Source organism: Microcaecilia unicolor, chromosome 9 (genome assembly GCF_901765095.1).
Source record: "Microcaecilia unicolor chromosome 9, aMicUni1.1, whole genome shotgun sequence".
NCBI classification, from domain to species: domain Eukaryota; kingdom Metazoa; phylum Chordata; class Amphibia; order Gymnophiona; family Siphonopidae; genus Microcaecilia; species Microcaecilia unicolor.
In genome coordinates, this window is record NC_044039.1 from 37,847,483 (window position 1) to 37,867,163 (window position 19,681).

Consider the following 19,681-nt stretch of genomic DNA (forward strand, 5'->3'; position numbering starts at 1 on the left):
TCGCATTGCTGCACCTTTTTTTTTTTTTTTTTACTCGCATGTAAAATTTAGGTGCGTAATTTACAATTAATTCTAATTAGTGCCAATCATTGTTAAAAATTGGCACTAATTAGCTGGTTATTTAATTTACGTGTGCAATTTTTGGTGGCTTTAGTAGAATTAGGGTGAGTATGCCATCATTGGGATAAGATGCCTTTTGATAAGTGCTTTACCAGTCTCCCACATTTTCTGTTAGCTCGTAATGCTGAATACAAATATTTACTTGTGCCCCTGATTTTCTGTCTTTGTCTTTTCCCTTTTAGAATATTGGTCTTGCCGTGTACATTAGCTCTCTAACTTACCCTAAACCACCCCCTTAGACTGGAAATTTAAGGAAAGCTCATACCCAGATTTGGCCATCAAGCTGACAGTAACTTTTGCCAAATGTAAGTGTTCCATAAAAACAGGTGAACACAGGATTGCACACCAAAGAAATACAGTCAATAAAACAATACAAAGACTTCAGTGTGAAACATATTAACAAGTAAAGCCCGAGGTAAACCTTTTAATACCTTTTCTCATTGTGGACAAAAAAGTTACCTTAATGATCTTCATCAAATGCATAAGAACAGCCTAGTTTTAGTCCCTTATTAAAGTTCCAAAGCATCCTTCCAAAAAAATGTGAAAAGCAAAAATACTTATCTGAAAGATCTTTCAACACAATTGTGTATACACCAGAGGTTTCTAAACCAGTCCTGGGGGAACCCCAGCTAGTCAGGTTTTCAGGATATCCACAATGAATGTCCTGAAAACCTAACTGGCTGAGGTTCTTCCAGGACAGGTTTGGGAATCCCTGGTGTATACACAATATTCTCCATAAAAGTTGGCATCAGACTGTAACAGGGGTTCTCGGGACACGCTTAGCTAGTCTGGTTTTCAGGATATACACAATGAATATGCATGTGATAAATTTGCATACATTGCCTCCTTGGTATGCAGATCTATCTCATGCATATTCATTATAGGTATCCTGAAAATCTGACAGGCCAGGTTTGCCCCGCTAATTGGGTTTAGAACCCGTAGACTAGAAACATTAAGCCCCCAATGTGGACAATGTTTTGCAAGTAGTTTCTTTAGGAAATCACCATTATTATATTTTTATTGCAATTTGGAGGAATAAACTTTCACCTGAAGTTGAAAGCAAACATGGCTCAAAATCAAAAGCAGAAAAAAAAATACTTGGCAGCATAGGAATAAAGCTAAGTCATGTAAGTGGTCATCATGGTCGGCTTTTTCTCTTTTAGGAAACTCCGACCAAAATTCTGCATATGACACTATTGTTAGTTTCACATGGAATTTTTAGAGGGACATTTGTCAGTAAAGCACTTTAGATTACTAGAACTTAGTACTGACATTTCCGTGGTGGGATAGGCTGCTGAGTTTCCACATGCACATTGCATCACAAATGGCATTCCAAGGCATAACTGACCGAGATGGGGCTCATACACTTTTTTCTCTCTTCCTCCTTCCTCTAGTCCCAGACTGTGCTGCTGACCCTTGCATGACTTTGTAGATTCAGGGGGGAGTTTATCAAGCAGCGTTAAGTCATTAAGTTGTGTTATTTGGCCCATAATATAATTTAAAGATTCTTAACACTGCCTGACAAAAAATACCACAGTGATATTTAAGTGGCCACGAGTTAACTGGTAATGAGATGAAAAACCTTCAAATGCATGTTTTGCATCTCGTTACTATGCAAATACCCTAATGCGACTTATGGTGATATTACGCAAATCACTTAGGGCCCAAAAACCATGGTAGAATAACTGCAGATTTTTCCTGGGGTTATTTCACTGCCCGGAAGCATTGGGCTGTAAAGCCGTGCCCCCCCCACCCCCACCCCATTTCAAATGTAGCCCTTGCCCTCTCAAAAGGCTACCTTAACGTCATTGGCTGTCCAGGCAGGGTCTTTGGTCAAAAGCGATGCCCAGTTGCTCCAGTCCAGTCTGGTACCGCATCCAAAATGGTGCCCTAGGCAGTAGTGCCAATACCACTAGGGAGGTTATATTTCCATATAAGGAAACATTTCTTTATATGGAAATATGACCCCTAACAGTAGTCACACCATTTTGGGTGCAGCACCGGACTGGGCAGGAATGATTGGGATCACTTGTTCCTGACGCTGTCCTCGCCCACCCTCCCCACACCTCCAGACCACAAGTGATGTTAAGGTAGCCCTTTGAGGGGGCAAGGCTACCTTATTGAGGTGGGGGTTAAGGGCCTGGAACATGGAGGGTAGGTGGAGCTTGAGTCTGGGGGGGGGGCTTAAGCCAAGGCAGACCCTGATGTGGCATCCAGGGAGCATCATGACGCAGCTTTGCAGTCTGATACTCCCGGGCACATAGAATAACGCTGTTTGTGAGGTGGCTCGCAAACAGCATTATTCTTTTGCCATGGGATTTCGCAACCTGTGGTACCGGGATCCAGCAGAACATCAAGGTGCGGTAAAATAAAACTATTACCACTCCTTGATCAATTCCCCCCTAAGTTTTTTGTCCATTTTATCTTGTTGTAGCTCGTCAGTTGTCTGGTTGCTTGTGCAGATGAGAAAGGGGATCCATTAGAATTTTTCTGTGGCATTCTCTGGTGAAAGTAATGAAATCATCAGGGACAAGGATAATAGTTCTATTTGTGAGCAATACAGTGTAACAAAAGAATTCCTTTTGCATTTTCAAAGGTGGATCTTATGACAAGGTTTCTCTCTAATAGCTTAAGCATGTGAATGGGGCATTTTCTTTTGTTATTGTGAGCTAAATAAACGGTGTCCACGCAAATGAAACTCAGCAAAATATAAATACACTTCCTTAGCTTCAGCAGCAGATGAATCCAGGAACTGGTGGGTTGTATCCGTCTACCAGCAGGTGGAGATAGAGAACACTGAAAGAAGGTAGTGACCCAGAGAACCCAGGTTTATCTCTATCTCCAGCAGGTGTTAGACGGATCTTCACAGCTCCTGGGTTCTGTTGGGAAGGAGTAGGCTCCTGGTCTGCCCAGTTGAGCTTGGGTTGTGTGGCTGGTGGTGCCCACTTTAAAGGCATACCTTTTTGCAAGTCCCTGCCTTACCCTTGTAATCTTTCTCCTCTGCTGCCTGTCTGTGCTGTCCTTGCTGAATGACTGGACCTTCCTCACAGCAAAAAAAAAAAAAAGGACGCAGCACGTTGCCAGACCCGAGCTCCTTGGACCGGTTGTTGGGGCACTGAACCGCCTTATTGTTCCTCCTGGGAGGTCCGCTGTGTGCTTTCCGGTGGTGGGGTGAGTCACGATTTCGTTCCCCTCAGTGCTAGTGCCGTTTTGATGGGGTTATGGTGGCAGAGACTGTTAAGCGCTGCTCGCGTTGTGGCAAGTGGCACAATGCGGCAGGAGTTTGCAGTTCGGCCTGCCTGGAAGGCTTGGGGACCCTGGGTGCGGTGGCAACTGCCAAGGCTGAATTTTCCTGCGCGCCCGCTTTCGGATTTTTCATAGGGAAGAGCTTCCCCCACTTATTTCAGATGCCTTACAGGCTCTGAATATTGAAGACCCGGAGGGGGCAGCGGCTACATCTGTTAATGTTAAGATGCCCAGCACTAGAAAGCCTTCCCGGGCATTTCCCATGCATGAGGCTATTCAGGACCTCATTACAGCACAGTGGACGGAGCCAGATGGGGCCCTGAAAGTTTCTCAGGCTATGTCCCGGCTCTACCCAGTGGGGGAGCCTCACCTTTCTCTATTTACCTTTTTGCTCGTAGATGCGCTTGTGATGGCTGTCACTAAGAAGACCACCCTCCCGGTAGAAGGAGGGGTGGCATTGAAGGCTATGCAGGATCGTTCATTAGAAGCTTCTTTAAAGCGTTCTTTTGAGGTTTCAGCCCTCGCCTTGCAAGCTTCCCTGGCTGCAGTAGGCAGTGCAATCCAGCTTGGATTCCGCAGACGCTCTGGCGGATGTGGCCCCTCGCATGGAGTCAGGGCTGGCTTTTTTGGCTGATGCCCTGTATGATTTGGTGCGGGCCTCCACCAAACAGATGTTGTTGTTGGTGACAGCGCGATGCTTGCTATGGGTGCGTCATTGGTCATCGGATATGGCTTCTAAACAACGTCTTACCAAGTTACCCTTTCGGGGAAAGCTTTAATTTGGTGAAGATTTGGAGAAGCTGGTGCGAGATTTGGGGGATTCTAAATCTCAACGGCTGCCTGAGGATCGAGCACGGGTGACTTTCAGGGGTTCCTCCTCGAAACCTAGGTTTCGTGACACACATCGATACAGACCTGGATGTTCTTCAGGTTCTTTTCACGCTCCAAATTTCAGCTGTGGTCTTCCTTTGTTTCACTCGGTGATCTCCGATGTCTCAGGAATATCAGCAACATCTTCCTTGGAAGCCACAGGCCAGGAGCAGCATGTCTTGGTGGCTCTCCGAGGCCAATCTGCGGCGGGGGATGCTGCTTGCTACCCCACAATGGATTATGGTGACCACCGATGCCAATCTGTCGGGATGGGGGAGCGCACTGCTTGCACCACTGTGCTCAGGATCTTTGGACAGTGCTGGGGTCGAGTTGGTCCATCAACCATTTGGAGTTGAAGGCCGTTTGGCAAGCCTTTCTGGCGTTCCACACAATTCTGGAGGGGCGCGCTGTGCGAGTGCTGTCAGACAATACGACAGCGGTGGCCTACATCAACCGTCAAGGCGGCACTCAAAACCGACACTTGGCCGCAGAGGCGGCAGCCATTCTGTCTTGGGCAGAGCGACATCTTTTCGTGTCGGCAGCGCACATTGCCGGGGTAAGCAGTGTACAGGCCGATTTTCTCAGTCGCCATTTTCTAAATTCAGCGGAATGGGAACTGGTGACGGAAGTGTTTCAGCAGGTTTGCCTCAAGTGGGGCACTCCTCAGATCGATCTCATGGCATCCAGCAAGAATGCCAAGGTGGAACAGTTCTTCAGCAAACGAAGGAAGCCCCGCTCCGCAGGGTTGTTCGCTGTAGCGCAACAGTGGCCGTTGTCCCCGCTTCTCTATGTGTTTCCTCCATGGTCCTTGATCGTACAGGTTCTTCATCGAATATAACGCCACCCAGGTTGGGTGATTTTGATAGCGCTGGACTGGCCGCGACGTCCTTGGTATGCGGATTTGATACAGATACTAGTAGAGTCTCCCGTCCGTCTTCCTCTGCTGCCAAACCTCCTGCATCAAGGGCCAGTGGTTATGGAGGATCCTTGCTGCTTTGGTCTTATGGCCTACGGCTTATGCACGAGTGTGGCGGACTTTTGAGGTGTGGTGCACAGTCCATATTTGGTTGGCCTTTCAGGCGACCGTGTTCCAAATGCTGGCCTTCTTGCAGGAGAGATTGAAGAAAGGTCTCACGTACAATTCCCTGCGGGTTCAAGTGGCAGTGCTAGCGTGTTTTCTGGGACGTGTGTGGCAGGTTCGTTGTTATTTATTTTATTTTATTTTTGTTACATTTGTACCCCGCGCTTTCCCACTCATGGCAGGCTCAATGCGGCTTACATGGGGCAATGGAGGATTAAGTGACTTGCCCAGAGTCACAAGGAGCTGCCTGTGCCTGAAGTGGGAATCAAACTCAGTTCCCCAGGACCAAAGTCCACCACCCTAACCACTAGGCCACTCATCCAGATGTGGGCCGTTTTTTGCGGGGGGCCTTGCACCTTCATCCGCCATTGCGTAACCCTTCCTGGAGTTTGGGGTTGGTACTGCGGGCCTTGCAGTTGGCGCCGTTTGAACCTATTCGGCAAGCTTCTCCTAAAGATCTTACTCTTAAGACGGTGTTTTTGGTAGCCATGGCGCCTGCGTGTACAGTGTCCGAGCTTCAGGCCCTCTCGTGTCGGGATCCTTTTTTGCAGTTTTCAGAGTCCGGACTTACCATACGGACGGTTCCTTTGTTCCTGCCTAAGGTGGTTTCGTCGTTTCATATCAACCAGCCTCTATTTCTTCCTTCGTTCCGGAGGGAGGATTGCCCGGACTCCTTCCAGCAACTGCGTTGTTTGGATGTTAGGCACGTACTGTTGCAGTATTTGCAGATGTCAAACGAGTTTCGGTGTTCAGATCACCTTTTTGTTCTTTTGGTGGGTCCGCGGAGAGGTTTTCCGGCATCTAAGGCCACCATTGCTCGCTGGCTTAGGGAAACAATTATCTCTGCTTATATTCTGACTGGAAAGTCTCCCCCGGAAGTTTTGAATGTGCATTTCACGCGGGCACAGGCCTCTTCCTGGGCAGAAACTACCTTGTTTTCAGTCCTGGAAATCTGCCAGGCGGCTACTTGGGCTTCTCATCTTTCGTTTGTGAAGCATTATAGGCTGTATGTGGCAGCGGGTAATGATGCTAGTTTTGGGACGGCAGTCCTCTCTTGAGGAGCTGCGGCTTCCCACCCAGTTTAGGGATTGCTTGGGTACATTCCACCAGTTCCTGGATTCATCTGCTGCTGAAGCTAAGGAAGGAAAAATTAGGGCTTACCTGATAATTTTTTTTTCTTTAGTCATAGCAGATGAATCCAGGGTCCCTCCCTGGTTTCATGCTTGTGTATATTTGGTTCAGGAGCTAAGAAGCAGAAGAGTTCCATGTTTCATGCGTTAGAGTTGATTCACTGTGTTTCAGTGACTGTTTTTGTTGTGAGTAAACTTTGGATTCTGGGTGCTTTTCTCTGCTTTGGAATGTGTGATATACTAAAGAGGGAAGGACCTGGGCTCTCTGGGTCACTGCCTTCTTTCAGTGTTCTCTATCTCCACCTGCTGGCTGACGGGTACAACCCACCAGTTCCTGGATTCATTTGCTGCGACTAAAGGAAAGAAAATTATCAGGTAAGCCCTAATTTTTCCATCCTTACAGCTAACCATCCTTTTGTTGTTTCTATCTAGTTATCATTTCCTCACCTGCTGCTCACTAACCACCAACTCATGCCTGTTGTTGTTATCTTTTTATAGGCCTTTTAAGTGGGCAGACTTCACCCACCAGCACAAAACTTGAGAAACTGGACTCCCAGCAAGTACTGCAGCTTTGCCTCCGATACCAGGACCACTTGCACCAATGTGCAGAGGCTGTAGCATTCGATCAGAACGCCTTGGTGAAACGAATCAAAGAGGTTTGTATGTACCTTCTCAGGGAAGGACATCAGAATAAATTAAGGGGGGCCCTTTTACAAAAGCACAGTGGGCCTACCGCCGGCTTGCCGCACAGGAATTTCGCACACCATTTCCTGCTGTGGAAAATAGTTTTGTATTTTCTAACACCGAGGGTATGCCTGCTATCTAACGTGTCTTAGATTAAAGTTTTAGCTAAGACCACTGTAAACTCAGACAATATAAATTTAGCTGTGTAGCCTAGGCCTCCTTTTTGAGTCCTTGCCCCCCTTGTTTGTAATTTAGCTATAGATTGTAAACCACTCTGATAAATTTATTTGACTAGTGGAATATCAGATAAAGATGATACTTGTTTCTTAGCTGCTCAGTGGCAGGAGTTAGTTATAGATTTGCTGTATTGATTAGCTGCAGATGAACCTAAGCCTGATTATTGAGCTGGCCTGAATGAGCCAACAGTTTCAAGGACTGCAGAGTTGTCATTATCGGTTATGTCCTTTAGGATAATGAATTGCAAAATATACCCTTTTCATTGGGTTTGGCATATCTCCATTTCAGACCTGATATGGCACAAGGCATCACAATATTTCCAGGTGACCGAGACTTAGATTTTATAAATCTAGAACTCCATTTCATCAGCAAGTAAATCTACAGCACTCTTGTCACTTTTAGTCCAACTATTATTGAGACTGTAGCATGATCTGTGATTAGTTTCTGGTTTGAAATCCATAGTATCATAAATGGATTGTTGTTAAAGTGCTAGATAAATCTTGACAGAATGAAAAATGAATTGAACAGTGATACCATCAATAACACACATTTCCAAGTCTAATCACTGTTTGATATACTGCCCATTCAGAAATCCACTCTGAGAGGGTGTACATTAACCAAGTTAAAAAAAAATAATTAGCGAAAAAGAAATTGCATCATAAATAGGAAAGAGAAAAAAGAGATGCAGTCGAAGGTAGAGGTAACGCCCTCTGCTACCCCATCAGCAAGAATAGCCAATAACAGCTAACTATACTACACTATAATGTTCTTTTACTAAAGTGCACTAGAAAGTGGCCATTACTGCGATTAGCGTGTGGGTTTGACGCTTGCTCCGACCACTTTCTAGTGCATCTGAAAAATGGACAGGGTCGGCTTTTTTTTTTTTAATGGCCACACGCTAATTTCCGCATTCCTTAACGTCCCCCCGGACTGGCCCAGGATTGGACTGATGGGTTGTGCACGCCTTGCAGCAGGTGGAGACTGAGAAACCTCTGACTCTAGAGAGCCAATAAGAGCCCTGGCCATGTGACCCTAGCCTCAGTATTTTCTCAGTCTCCAGCAGGCAGGCAGGAGGTGAGCCCCATAAGTCTCTCTCTCTTTCTTTACTTGAATTAAAAAAAAAAGGGATTGTTACCTTCTGCACCTGGGGAATCTTATTGAAAGGCTAGGAGATAAAGGTTTTTTTCTTCTCCAGCTTCTAGGGTGGTAAACTCAGGGGTTCCCGGGTCCCTTCCCCTTCCTCCCCATCTCACTTGGTTGTCAGGGTCAACCCTTTCGGAGGAAAGGTGTTTTAGCCTTTGGGAGAGGCAGCCACTTCTTTAGTTGTAAAACAAACAAACAAAAAAAAACCTCCCCGAGGCACAAACGAGCAGTCAGCTCCGTCATGCTCTACTGGTTTTCTATTGGCATTGCTTGCTCTTCGATTCCTCCTGCCTCTCAGCAGCTCTTGAGAAAATAAAAAAAAGTTCCATGACGCTTGCACTAGCAAGCGGTTTCGTCGGGCTTTTTTTTTCTCTCTCTCTTCAGTCGTTCGGCAGCGGTTGTTTGAGTGAAAAAACAAAACAAACAAAGGCAAAGAGGCGTGGAGAGCTGCAGATCAGCCCTATGGCAGAGAAATTCAAAAGATGCTGTTTGCCAGCGCAACTCCTGCAGCGCCTCTTCCTCCCCCCGTGTTGGCAGCTGCCCCCTCCTCAGTGTCCGCCTGTTTAATTGCAGAGGTGGCTGGACCTTCAGTTTTGGCGGGGAAGTCCGCCATTTTGTCTCCCCAGGCAGGCCCTGCAGCCCGAGAGCTCTCTTCTCCTGCACAGCCTTCTCTGCAATCAGAGGCAGTGTCCCTGGTACACTCTGAGGGGGTCTCAGGAGGGGGGATTCCCCCCCTGAGTTTGTCCTCCAGATGTACCAGGCTTTCTTGATGCACAATTCAGGTGTTGGAGTCAGGGGTACGGGGAAGTCCACCTCCAGATCCTCAGCTCTTCCAAAAAGAGCTCGAGCTTGCTGGGATCCAGAAGAGGAACCAGCTTCAAACCATGAGGTCGAGATGCCCTTCCTGGAGGAGGAAGAAGGGTTGGCAGAGGGGCTTTGGGAGGACCAAGGTCCGTCAGAGGCAAGTGCTGACCCCTTACCTCCAGGAGAAGATCCCTCGGTGGTCAGGATCTTTCTTATGAAAGGTCAAGATCTATAGGAACTCATCGCCTTAGTCTCCTCAACTCTCCATTTTGAAGAGGAACAGACCCTGACCTCCGAGGTCCGCAAGGTGGACCTGTTAGTCAAAGGCACGAGATCTTCTGGGAGAACCTTTCCCATGCATCAGGACATTCGAGATATTATTCAGGTGCAGTGGGATGTTCCCGATTCCTCCTTTCGTCCAGCCAGATCGACCCAGTGTTAGAGATGGACAGGTCTCTCCTGAAGGTTCCTGTGGTTGACGTGGTGGTCTTGGCGGTTACCAAGCGTAATATGGTCTCGGTGGACGGCAGAACATCTCTCCGGGATGTCCAGGATAGGAGGTTGGATGCTCTCCTTAAGAACAGTTTTGATGTCTCCTCTCTGGTGGTACAGTAGGCCATCTGCAGTTCCTTGGTAGCCAGGGCCTGTTTCCACTGTGCAGAGAGAGTTCTAGATAGGACCTCGGATGATCTGTCTTCTATTGATGCAGAGGTGTCCAAGATTGAGATGGGCTCTGCCTTTCTGGCAGATGCTTTGTATGATCTTCTCAGAGCATCCTCCAAGTCCTTGGCTTTGGAGGTCCCTGCCTGCCGGTCCCTGTGGCTATGGGGATGCTGCCTCCAAATCTAAGTTGTCTAAGTTTCCTTTCCGGGGTTCTCTTTTGTTTGGCGATGACTTGGATAAGTTCGTAGTTAGGGGACACGAAGGTCCCTCGTCTCCCTAAGGATAGACCTCGTCTGGCTAGTCGGGGTTCTTTCTTTGGCTGTGGTCGGGCGAGGGATTTCTGTAGATTTCGTACTGGTCGGGGAGCTCAGACTCAGAGGTCCAGAGTTTTTTCAAAGAACTGAGTCATCTTGAGGCATCCGTAGGGGAGGTCAGGACTCAGGTTCCTTTTTCCAGTCCCCTTCCCATCCGTCCCAATGAAGGTGCGCGGGTCTCACTTCTGATTCCTGTAGGAGGTCATTTGTCCCAATTTTTTCAGAGGTGGGCCCAAGTCACCACCGACCAGTGGTCTGGAGGTTATTCTAGACGGATATGCCTTAGGAATTCGCCAAGCCTCTTCAGATGCCTTTCTAGAATCTCCCTCTTGCCACAAAGGGGGCGCGGTACGAAACATGCTACGCAGGCTGTTGGATCTGCAGGCCATTTGTCCCGTCCCTCCTTCGGAGTACAGACCAGGCCGGTATCCGTTTAAGGCCAGTATTCCATTACTTTGTGGTTCCCAAGAAGGAGGGCTCCTTTCGTCTTATTTTAGATCTCAAGGCCGTCAATCGGGCTCTCAAAGTCTCAAGTTTTCAAATGGAGACCCTTCGATCAGTGATCGTGACCATCAGTACCGGAGAATTTCTAATGCCCTTGCATCTGACGGAAGCTTATCTTCACATTCCTATCCGGACCGTTCACCAGAAGTACCTGAGGTTTGCGATTCTGGGCCAGCTTTTTCAGTTTCACACTCTACCGTTTGGTTTGGCTACAGCTCCTCAGACGTTCTCCAAAATCATGGTTGTAGTTGCAGCGGCCTTCAGGCTGGAAGGTATCCTTGTGATTCCTTCTAGTCCTGGAGTACTTAGGAGTTACCTTCGACACTGCGCGGGGTCATGTTTATCTTCCCCAGGGCAGAGTGCTCAAGCTCCGGTCTCAAGTTCAGGGGTTACTTCACAGAACGCGTCCTATGTGCTCAGGATTATCTTCAGCTTCTGGGCTCCATGGCAGCAACGATGAGGTGGTTCCTTGGGCCAGGCTCACATTTGGCCTCTTCAATCTTCTCTTCTATCCAGATGGTCTCCTCAGACAGATTCCCTTCAGGTGAGGTGCCTTTGCAGTCCTCCGGAGCACAGCATCCTCTTCTGGTGGCTGCAGGTGGATAATCTCACCAGGGGGATGCCACTGGAGTCTCCCCAGTGGATAGCGTTAACGATGGATACCAGTCTCCGAGGCTGGGGAGCCCATTGTTTACGGAGGCTTGCTTTGGTCAGTGGTCTCCTCTGGAAGCGTCCCAGTCTATCAGTTTGATAGAGACCAGGGCAATTCGGCTGGCTCTGGAGGAGTTTCATTCCCTGTTGAAAGGCCAGGCGGTGCGAGTCGTATCAGACTACGCCACAGCAGTAGCTTATGTCAACCTCCATGGAGGAACGAGGAGTCAACTCTTGCAGAGGGAGGCAGCGAGCCTCATGGCATGGGAGGAGCTTCACCTGACACACCATCTTGGCTTCCCGTGTGGCAGGAGTCGAAAACGTTCAGGCAGATTTTCTCAGTTGTCACATGCTCGATCCGGGAGAATGGTCTTTCAGCACTCGGGCGTTTCAATTGATAGTGGAACAGTGGGGAGTTCCGGTTCTGGATCTTTTTGCCTTCAGTCTCAACGCAAAGGTGCCCCGCTTTTTCAGTCGTTGGAAAGACTCAGCAGCGGCAGGAATAGATGCCCTCTTACAACAGTGGCCTCCCGGTCTTCTGTACGCGTTTCCTCCCTGGCCCCTCTGGGTTGTCTTTTACAAAGGATCGATGCTCACGGGGGTCCAGTAGTCCTAGTGGCACCGGATTGGCCTTGCCATCAATGGTACACAGACCTCCAGCGTCTTCAGTCTGCGCCTCCTCTTTGTCTCCCTGTTCACAGGGATCTTCTGTCTCAAGGCCATTGTCTTCTTGTTCACTTAAGGACTTAACTCTCAAGACCTTATTTTGGTGGCCATTGCTTCCGCTAGGAGAGTCTCAGAACTCTTTTCCTGTAGGCCTCCGTTTTTGGAGTTTTCTAAAGAGCGCATGGTTTCGCGCCCAGTACCTTCTTTCTTGCCTAAGGTAGTTTCTAGGTTTCATCTATCTCAATCGGTCTTTCTACCTGTCCTTGGGTCTTCCTCGGGCACGGAGAGTCAGAGGAAGTTGCGTAAGTTGGACGTTAAAAGGGTTCTTAAGTGCTGAGAGTGACTGCCGACTTTCGGCGCTTGGACCATCTGTTTGTACTCCTGACCGGTTCGTGGAAGGGCTTCGCCGCATCTAAGCCCACTATATCTCAGTGGCTCAAGGAGATGATAGCTTCTGCCTACATTCTCGCCGGCAGATCAGTCCCTGAAGGTTGTTAAGGCTCACTCCACAAGGGGACAAGCAGCTTCGTGGGCAAAGCAGTTCTCGGTCCCACCCGCAGACATTTGTAAGGCAGCAATGTGTGCTTCTCTGCATTCCTTTTCTAAGCACTATAGACTGGATGCCCAGTGTTGTCAGAAGGCGATCTTTGCGACTCGAGTACTCACAGCAGGTTTACTGGGGTCCCTCCCTTAAGTCTACTGCTTTATTACTTCCCATCAGTCCAATCCTGGGCCGGTCCAGAGGGACGCTAAGGAAGGAGAAATTAGACCTTACCTGCTAATTTGTTTTCCTTTAGTCCCTCCGGACCGGCCCAGGTCCCCGCCTTATTATTTGAACAGTGGTTACTAGTACATACTTCGGGAGAACAGTTCTTTAAGAGTCCTGTGACGGAGTTGCTCTGCTAGTTTACAGTTCTTTACAAGATAAAATACAATAAATAAATCACTCAATGTGTTATGCCATACTTCATCTCCTTTTGAAGTTGCGCGTGAGCATTGTATTACGGCTTTGTCGTCCTTCAAACACGTTTTATGAGTGCTTTGTGGCTGCTTAGATTCCAGGGGGCACAGAAGGTTGGTCTTTCTCTTCTTTCCTGCTCTGTTAGTCAAATACTGAGGCTAGGGTCACATGGCCAGGGCTTTTATTGGCTCTCTAGAGTCAGAAGTTTCTCAGTCTCCACTTGCTGGAAGGCGTGCACAACCCATCAGTCCAATCCTGGCCCGGTCCGGAGGGACTAAAGGAAAGCAAATTAGCAGGTAAGGTCTAATTTCTCCTTAGCACATGGTCATTACTGCTGGGAGCCCTTACCGCCACTAATCGGGTAGTGCGCAGTAATGTGCCTACGTTACCCGATTAGTACAGGCTCGCCTACAATCCACCCCCAAACATGCCTCCTGCGGCAAAAAATAAAAAATATTTTTTTACCACATGAGTAGCACTTGCTGTCAGCCAAACTATCACAGGATGCTTCAGCATGTCTTGCATTAGTGCCCTTTTATCACGCATTAGGCCTACTGTGCCTTAGTAAAAGGGCTCCTATTTCCATAGCCATACCGGAATAAAAATGTCTTCAGGCCTTCCTTAAATTTTGGGAAGGAGTGCTCCAGTAGAAGATGTAGAGGTAAGGCATTCCAAAGATTGGGTCCCATAACAGATGAAATTCTAGTTCTTATGGTGTTGAGACATATCACACAAACTAGGAACTAAGAGCAGACCTTTTAGAAGCTATTAAGTAGTAAATTTAAAACAAATTGGAAAAAATGTTAAATATTTCTTCTCTCAACGTGTAATTAAACTCTGGAATTCATTGCGAAAGAGTGTGGTAAAAGCAGTTACCTTAGCAGGGTTTAAAAAAGGTTTGGATAACTTCCTAAAAGAAAAGTTAATGAGTCATTATTAAGATGGACGGGGAAAATCCACTGCTTATTTCTATGATAAACAGCATAACATCTATTTTACTGTTCTGGGATCTTGCCAGGTACTTGTGACCTGCATTGGCCACTGTTGGAAACAGGATACTGGGTTTGATGGACCTTTGGTCTATCCCAGTATGGCAACACTTATGTTAAATGTAGTGACCTGGTAGGAGAGTATGGTATAAGCATACGAAACAAGTAAGGCAGGATGCCAGAATGATGTACGTTGTAGACCAAGGTTAAGATTTCAAACATGATCCTATATGGAAATGAGTAGCCTGCATGGAGCAGGGAAGCTACGTGTTCATATATATTTTGTTTGAGTTAAAAACAAGTTTTTTAGTGGTGGTCTGTATAATTTGAAGTCTTTTGACTTCAGAGACGCATATATCATTCAGCAGGGCATTATATTAATCAAGATGTGTACACACAAACACTAGACTGCACAGAAATCTAATTTAATTAATGAATTCATAAATATATAAGGGGTCCTTTTACTAAGCTGTAGCCCTTTTTACTGCAGCGGGTAAAAAAGGTTGAAAATAGTCATGGCAATGTAGTAAGATTGCTCTTATCTCATGACCATGCGGGGGGCGGGGAGGGAGCACTTACTGCCACCCATTGAGGTGGCAGTAAGGGCTCATGTGCTAACCTGGTGGTAACCAGGTAGCACACGGCGCGGCCAAATTAACATAGTTCTAAAAAATACGGGCCAAATTTCCCTAGTGTAGGAAATGGCGTATGCTGGGGCTGGAACTACCGCTGGCACCCGTGTTGGACCGACAGTAGCTCCAGATTAGCTGGGGTGGGGGGGGGGGGGGTAGGTTTGACAATTCAGGATCCAGGAATCCAAAACAAAATATAACAATAAAGCTGCAAATATGTTCAGAATATGAATGTGAAAAGACAGTGGAACCAAGATTAGTGAAAGGCAGTGAAAGCATTGAGGGGTCCAGAACAGATAGAGAACATGGACGTTGCAAATATTCACTGAATAAGAGTATAAACATTTTGAAACCTTTGTTTCCATATCTAACAATAAGGGAATTTATAGAAACTTAACAGGAAGGGTCTGTTTTTGCTCATCTATGCATTGAACAAAGTTACATACACAAACAGTGCTCTGCATGAGGATAACTTTCATAGCCATTTGCCCAGGTAAATTGATTTGTTGAAAATTGACCTCCATGGCCTGGCTAAAAGTACGTAGGGAGATCATAACATGTTCATGTTTAACTAGCTTACAAGGATGTGTTCTCAGAATCATGTTTAGATCACTCAGGACTGTTGCTGCAATGACCTACCAAAAGTGAGGAGAAAAAATCCCTGGGTAGTTGTGAACAAAGGTCCATGACCTCAGATGCCAGCATTGGTTCCAGCTGAACTGTAGTAAGAACAAAAGAGGACTTGCTTGTCTCATTGGTATACGAAGCAGTTTTCAGTTTTCTCCCATTTGGTGAAATGCTTTTAGACCAGCCCAAGGAAATTTGAAGAATTTCTTCTCTTTATATAGTTTGACATCTTCTGTGGTTATAGAAATAAAGTGATGGGGAGTTTGTCTTCTCAAACCACTCCCTCTCTCAGCTGTTGCTGCCCCAGACCTTATGTGTTTTATTGGCAATGTCCTGACCTACCCCCACCACACTCATATTTTAATTTGTGCTGAAGTCACATTGGACCATTGTTTAGTTTAAAAGGAAAAAAAACCCTCTTTGCTACTGCCTTGAACCAGAAACACCCAACTTTAGAATAAATTCCACCTGAATCAGCTGCCACCGACTGAGCTTGAGAGTTCACCCTAGCTTTTAATAAATGAAAATTCTGCCACTGCACAAGAGAAAAAAATCTAGTGTGAAAAAATGGTAATGTCTTTTACTCTCATTGTGTTGGGCGACACTGGAGATAGATAAAAAGTGAGAAAGTCAAGGGAAGGAGGTATGAGAGGAAGACAGGAGTGGGAGACAGAGAAATACACAGATGCAGGAACTTTGAGAGCAGCAGATTATAGACTGATCTCTTAACTCCCCTGTCTTGAGTCACTTGAAGGCTGCAACAGACTCATAAGTCAGATCTCTCTTTTCTTCAACATTCTGTCTCATTCTTTCTATTCTGATCATTCTTCCCACACTATTCAATGCATCACTTCATTGCCATAGATTTTTTTCATCTCTCTCCCACCCTCCAATCTCCAATGACTAGGTCATTTATTTATTTATTTGTTACATTTGTATCCCACATTTTCCCACCTATTTGCTTACTATGTGGCTTACCATAGTACCATAGAGGTGTTTGCTAGTCTGGTAAAGAAACAAATACAGGTGGTATTATGGTTGAGTAAGGAACATATGTTTCAGTTACAATGGGAATCAAGGAGAGGAAAGATTTAGTGTCCAGTACAAGCTTTGGTTATGTTGTGTTGCAGAGTGCAGGCATTTATGTTGGGTCGGCGTGGTATGCCTTTTTGAACTGGTAGGCTTTTAATGATTTCCTGAAGTTTAGGTGCTTGTAGGTTGTCTTCACAACTTTTGGCAATGTGTTCCATAATTGGGTGCTTGTATAGGAGAAGCTGGATGCATAGGTTGTTTTGTATTTAATTTTTTTGCAGTTTGGATAGTGGAGGTTTAGGTATGTTCGAGATGATCTGGTTATCTTTCTGAGTGGTAGATCTATAAGTTCTGTCATATATCCTGGGACTTGGCCATAGATAATGTTGTGGACCAGGGTGCAGATTTTGAAAGTAATACATTCTTTGATTGGCAGCCAATGCAGTTTTTCTCGGAGGGGCTTGGCACTGTCGAATTGCATTTTGCCAAATATTAGTCTGGCTGCTGTATTCTGAGCGGTTTGTAGTTTCTTTGTAAGTTGTTCTTTGCATCCAGCGTAAATTCCGTTGCAATAGTCTGCGTGACTTAGTACCATTGATTGTATTAGGTTACGAAATATTTTCCTCGGGAAGAAAGGTTTTAAGCGTTTAAGTTTCCACATCAAGTGGAACATTTTCTTTGTTGTTGAGTTCATTTGGCTCTCGAGAGTGAGGTTGCGGTCGATTGTCACGCCAAGTATTTTCAGGCTGTTTGAAATAGGGAGGGTGTGTTCTGGGGTGATTAAGGTTGTTGGTTTGTATGTATTGTGTTGAGAGGATGCGGCAATGTGTTTTTTCAGTATTCAGTTTCAGTGGAAAGGAGTTTGCCCATGAATCCATGGTATTCATGACGAGTTTAATTTCATTGATTTCTGTTAGATCATGTCTGAAGGGAATGTAAATTGTGACATCATCTGCGTAGATGAACAGGTTGAGGCCTTGCTTTGATAATGCCTTGGCTAGTGGATCAATCATTATGTTGAAGAGTATTGGTGATAGTGGTGATCCTTGAGGTCCTCCGCAGTCTGCTTTCCAAGGTGGTGATATGTTTGATTTTACTTGGTATGTTCTGGTGGTTAGGAAACCTTTGATCCAGTTGAGTATGTTTCCTCCGATTCTGAAATAGTCTAGGAGTCTCAGTAGTATTTTAAAGGTAAGTTTGCTATGTTTAATAACACCAACACATAACAGGGGGAGGGGGATGAGCAGTTTTGAGACTGCCCATGGGACATGCAGGTACTTAGGATCATGGCTCTGCCATTTTTTCAGAAGGAAACCCCTCTTCAGGTGCCCTACAACATGTGAAGAATGCTCTGATTTGATCTATTCATCAGTCTTTCATAGGAGCTGTCCAGGCTATGGTGCTGAACTTAATAAGCCCCCCTAAGCTTATGGCATATTCATGTTAATACAAAGTTTGTATAAAACACATGCAGATTTTCCAGAACACTTTCAAGCTCTTTTGTATAGTGTGCTCCATTTCTGGAGCCTATTTAAAATCGAAGTATGTGCTATGAAGAAGAGACACATGAACAGCTAAATTCGATCAATACTGATGTGTTACATCACCAGGAAAACAGAATGGAGTCTCTATGCTAGCTGGATTGCTTTGCAAGTGGTGTTTTATGGAACGATAATAGATGAGTTGGATCTTATGATGACATTTGCACACATTTATGGACCAAGTTGATGGTAGCTTTGTTTAATTTAATGTTTCTATTGTCCCAGTTGGCACAGGATTGTTTCCAGTGCTCAGTAAAATTGAAAAAAACAAACAAGCAAACAAAAGCAAGCAATGGGAGAGGTACAGGAATTATAGCTTATAAGATTTTTTGCCCCCAAGCTATTTGAAACTGAATTTGATTTACCTTTAACAGATGTAGTGTAGGATGAGATGATTTATGTTCTCTTATCTGTTATATTGGTTTGCCAGTTTTTATTGCATGTTCTAGTGTTTTATACATGTATTTGCATATGATTGTGTTTGAGTTTAAGATATATAATAGATATACATATACATATATTCATATTTATGGTGTACATACACCCTGCCAAAAACAAGCCGTTGGGATCAATGGAATAGAAGCTTTTAAATAAATAGAAATAAACTAGAAAATCTAGCTATCAAGAATATGTCACAGTGTTATTTATCAGTCTTAGGTGAAGGGGAACTGCAGTAGTGTAATTAAGGGGCAGAGAGAAATGGAAGTCTGGAGATGTGGCTTCTGATCTGTGTTTTAAATAGGTGGAGAACAGTAAATAGGACATCACTGGATGCTCATTTCAAAGCACATAGACTTTACAAAGTTACTGGAGGGCATTTCGAAAGAAACGTCTAATTTGGAATTTGGATGCTTTTGTAAAATGTCCAATTTGGAGGCGGGGAAAAGGTCATTTTCGAAAAAATTTGGACGTCCATCTTTTCGAAAATACCATGGATGTCCTTGGATTTGGACATCTTTGATTTTTGGCCATTTTCGAACACAAAGACGTCCAGAACAGAGGGGGAGTGGTTTAATGGTTAGTGCAGCGGGCTTTGATCCTGGCAACATGGGTTCAATTCCCACTGCTGCTCCTTGTGACTTTGGGCAAGTCAAATGCAGAAGGGGCATTTTTGGATATGACATCTAAGTCTGAATTTGGACATTTTTTGTAAAATGTCCAAAATCAGAACAGGAAAGAGTCATTTTCTACAAAAAAAATGTCTATCTTTTCCTTTTGATAGTGCTGTTTGGAAAAATGTTTTGTGATTTGGGGGAGGTGATCCCCGAGTCCTTCCAGTGGTATTCTGGTCATTTGGGACACCTCTTGTGTGGAGTAGAGGAGTAGCCTAGTGGTTAGTGCAGCAGACTTTGATCCTGGGGAAGTGGGTTCAATTCCCACTGCAGCTATTCGTTACAAAAACTGGTCTAGCTCAAAACATCTAAGTTTTAGTCTTGGACGTCTTCGTTTTGTTCCATTATTGCTGAAAGACATCCATGTCTTAGGAACACCCAAGTCTCACCTTGAACACGCCCCTAGCACTCCCCATTGAGATTTGAACTTCCTTCTGACGGACTTCAGAGAAAGACGTCCAAAAAGAGGTTTAGATCATACTGATTTGGTTGTTTCTGTGAGATAAACGTCAAAATGCAGACATGTCACTTAGTGGATGTCTATCGCTTTTGAAAATGAGCCTGATAGTAACCTATGGAACTTTGTAAGTCTAAGTGCTTTGAAAATATGCTTCATGTATGTAACTTTGTAACTCTATGTGCTTTGAAAATGAGCTTCTATATATACTACATGT

General features: G+C 45.4%; 1 protein-coding gene across 1 annotated transcript in view; it reads left to right on the forward strand.

Annotated features, from left to right (window-relative positions):
* Positions 1 to 19,681, forward strand: part of BORCS5 (BLOC-1 related complex subunit 5) — a 167,548-nt gene that overhangs the window by 119,872 nt on the left and 27,995 nt on the right. Inside the window, exon 3 of the mRNA XM_030214648.1 lies at positions 6,946 to 7,103. Coding sequence (XP_030070508.1) covers positions 6,946 to 7,103 — 158 coding nt within the window. The remainder of the gene's footprint in view (positions 1 to 6,945; positions 7,104 to 19,681) is intronic.